Source organism: Phaethon lepturus, unplaced genomic scaffold (genome assembly GCF_000687285.1).
Source record: "Phaethon lepturus isolate BGI_N335 unplaced genomic scaffold, ASM68728v1 scaffold17014, whole genome shotgun sequence".
In the NCBI taxonomy this organism is placed as follows: domain Eukaryota; kingdom Metazoa; phylum Chordata; class Aves; order Phaethontiformes; family Phaethontidae; genus Phaethon; species Phaethon lepturus.
Genome location: NW_010534148.1, coordinates 1605 through 5608, shown reverse-complemented (window position 1 = coordinate 5608; position 4004 = coordinate 1605). Strand labels below are relative to the sequence as shown.

The 4004-nt window shown below is 36.5% G+C and overlaps 1 protein-coding gene across 1 annotated transcript in view; it reads right to left on the bottom strand.

The window, feature by feature from the left end:
• Positions 1-3173, bottom strand: part of DNAJA2 (DnaJ (Hsp40) homolog, subfamily A, member 2) — a gene marked incomplete at its 5' end in the record, with an annotated part of 8555 nt that extends 5382 nt beyond the window's left edge. The window contains 4 exon segments of the mRNA XM_010285449.1: positions 1-115; positions 450-530; positions 1908-2131; positions 3114-3173. Coding sequence (XP_010283751.1) covers positions 1-115; positions 450-530; positions 1908-2131; positions 3114-3173 — 480 coding nt within the window.
• Between the last annotated feature and the right edge of the window lie 831 nt (positions 3174-4004).

Here is a 4004-nt window from a genome sequence, read left to right as displayed (position 1 = left end):
GCACACAGACCTCATCTTCTGAACCATTCCAGGAGCCAGCTGTCTGATCATGATACGTACACCTCTACCCCGGCAAGCATTACATTTCTGAACGGCTCCAGCCTTCCCTCCCTGCCTAGAATAGAAAGCACCAGTTGCATGAAAATTAATTTTTTCAGAAACATACAACAACAACGAAACCAAACAAAAAATCCCACACAACAACCTACATCAGTAGGTTAACGTGCCTAATTGCACTGCCAGTTATGATTAGGTTCTCTTCTCCTCCCCAAACAAAGCCCTTGAATAGTTCCAGTGCCATCAACAGTATCATTCAAGTTCAACAATTTTCTAGTCTAAGAGCAGGCTCCAGTAAGTCAAATACAAATAAAGATCTGACATTGGAGATGCTTCACTACCCTATATGCCAACAAAGCAACGAAAGAACTCAAAAATATAAGCAAACTTACCCATTACATGCACTACAAAGGACATTCTTGCTAAGTTGTAGTTTAGTTGTCTTTCCATTATACAGATCTTCTAAAGAGACTCTACAAAATAAAGCATTTCTCCTGGGTTATCATTTAACAACTTACTTTTCCCATGTAATTAAAATACCTGCCTAGGACAAATTAAAGAAAAAAAATCTTCATAAAAAGACTAAATCTGCTATTAAAATAAGATTTTTCAAGCCCCACTCTAGCTTTCACAAGGAGTCATTAAAAACTATTCCATACATATGAATATACACATGTAATCTTGAGCATAGTTTCAGAGAAAAGCCATAATTTAGTCATAAGAAACCAGATAGGATTGCTTGTGTTTCTCAACAGGAAGTAAGCTGATCTAGCAGTTTAGGTTTTATTATATAGCCATAGTTGAGTTTTATCAGGCAGAAGAGAAACAAACTTCTCTAGACCAGTCCTGACAGTATTTATAGCACGCATACATAAGAATATATACAGAATACTTACTACTGTATTGGGCTTTCCACACAAGACAGTTTAGTGGGGAGGGGTTAGCATGTCCCAAAGGCCACTTAATTCTTTAGATTTGCTCATGTTTTGATTTTTTTTTTTTTAGAAGCTCTTGAATACATTATCAAATTCCAATAACCTTCATATATTGATAGAAGTTTATGAACACATTTAGTGTTTCTCCTTAAACGGTTTATTGGTGGATAGAAATTTGAACTCAATGTATTGAGAAAAGGTTGCCTGGCATCAGTGTTTACAAATAACAACAAAACCAAAGCTAATTAATAATATAGTGTGTAGTACTAGCTACTAAACTAAGCAAGCATGTAAAAGTAAACAGACTTTACTAAGCATGGTTTGCCAACCACAGGAAAGATACAGCTTAAGAACTTAGAAAGGGCCTGCTCAGCAGGCAAAAAGCCAGTCATGACTTCAAGCAGAAATCTATAAAACACAGTTAGATATGATATTCAAGCATGGCTTTTAAAAAAAAAAAAACAAAACACAACCACCCCACAAAACCAAACCCACCACACATACTTCATTACTTATGCAGTTCAACTTTAATTCCAGCTGGTATTACTCTATGAATGCAAGTACCTCTGGCCACCCTAAGAATCCACCTAATGAGTAATACTTGGTTGTTGAATGCTTTTTCAGATTAGAACTTCCAAACATAATTAAGGAGCAAAACCAAGGAAAATAATGCTAACTAAGTATATACAGGCTAATAACCAGGCAAAGCAAAGTATTAGGTAATTGTAAGATTAACCAATCATGAAAAGTAACTCAAGATGACTGCCTTCTGGGCTATACACAACACCCAGGTCTGGAAAGTAGGTGCAGACTGCAGAATATCTCAACTGAGAAGCATATCAAGAATATAAACCAGCAGAGTCAAGTACTGATAGGAAATCTTTAAAGTACAAATTGCAGTATCAAGATACTCACTTGAGTGGATGCATCATATCTTCTCCTCTTCTTCTACCATTACGACTTCTACTCTGACCACCCATGAAATTGAACAATCCACCACCAAAGATATGGGAGAAAATATCGTCCATTCCACTGCTTCCACCGCTACCTTCTCGAAGGCCCTGTTCTCCATATCTATCATATAACTCACGTTTCTCTGGATTTGACAATACTTCATAGGCAAAGCTTATTTCTTTGAACTAAAAGAGGAAGAGTCAAAACAGCACACGATAATTTAGAACTTCAAGGCAGCATTTTACTACTGTGTCTTGCCAGCATGAACACCCAATTAAGAAGGTACACAACAGAACAGTTTTCCACCCTCATTCTAATATGTAAGACTTAGAAGTCAGACTTGGGCTTCATTGTGTTACCTTCTATCACAAAATCTGACATTTTATTTTGTTGTATTTGCAAAACTTTGTTGACTTTGTTCTTTACCATGCCTAGCTTAAGACAGTTGTTTTACAAACAAAAAAAATCCAACCAAAGAAAACACCCAAGTACACAATACTGCAGCAGCCAACAGGCAAAAAAACCCAGTTAAATACCAATGGCAAAGACTTCAAGATACGTTAGGCATTTAAAATTCACTAACAATTGAACAACTTACTAAAACGTATATTAATGCATTTGTCCACAAAACAAGTTAATATTTTTTCATAGTCATCTCTGCTCACCTCTGAGCAACCATTAGAATTTCAGTTCTGTTAAAGAGAATCAGCTGAGTCAACTTAATTGACTTCTTTTTAATTGCTATTAGCATAACAAATCTAATTCAACCTTCCCACCTATGTAAGCTGGTTTATGCTTACATAAACAGCATGCAGCAGTTTCAAGAACCTCCACACATATATTTTTCCATGTTGGAAAAACCTGGAAAACTGACTATCTTTTTCAAACACTTAATGCAGATGCCAATGCCACCTGACATCACGTCAGCAGATGAGAGGTAGTTTTTCCCTCAGCATTGTCTTCTCAACCAATCTGACTCAGCCAACTGCTGCATTTTTTCCCAAAAAGTGTACTGGTAGATTTTGAGATTGGGAAGAAGTAGACGAAGACAGGGTTCCCTCTCACAGTTATTTTTGAACAAGTTCCAACAGCAAGCCCCCAAACCTGTGTTTGGTCCCTTAGATGGTACTGTAACAGCAAACCTCAGGACTTTAAAAAGAGTCTTACTTTGTCCCCTGCATTTGGATTCTTATCAGGATGGTATTCCTTGGCCAGCTTTCTGTATGCCTAGTTGAAAGAGGTACAAAATTAGTTTAGATTTTGATTAGTTAGTTCTTTTCTGCAAAACTAGTGTCTTCAGGAAGAAAGAAAATCCTAATAAAGTGAGAAAATGAGGGTTTTGAAATCACTCATACATTGAGATGATATATAAAAAATTCTGACACTGCTATATGCATAAATTAACTACACTTGGATTTAAACACAGCTATAGCACACACAATAGCTAGAACTAGTTTTCCTGCTTATCTTCATTAACTTACAGGAGGAATCACATTGGACTTCAATTAAAATTACATGCTCTACAGAACCCACTCAAAACCTACAATGGGACAATTTAAGTTCAACCCATTTGTCTTTCACCTCAATCACAGCAATACATTAACAACAAAATGGCTGCCTCAGCTTCTCATTCAACCCTATCAGTCAATCCTCACAATAATAATTTTATTCTTCCTTACCTATCAATAATGGAAGAACTCATCTCACTTTCAACTAAGTATATGAGTTACATCTGCAGAAATATACAGATCATTGCTTTTCTTCAACTTCAGCCCTCCACAACAGTAGGAGGAATACGTACAGCCAAATCTCCAGAAGAGATTTTTCAGAATGCTTTTTTTTTGACCAGTACCTTGACTCTCAAGACCTTCACTTCTTCTATAGCATTACTTCACCTGTTTTGCTTATACTTTAAGAGGATTGAAGCAAGTAACAGGACAGGCAGAGACTTTTCCTAGAATTTAAGTTTTTGACAGTAAATACCTCAACTCTTCCCCCACCCCACTTCAACACCCCCACTAACAATCAGGGGACAGATATTAATAAATTACACAGTAC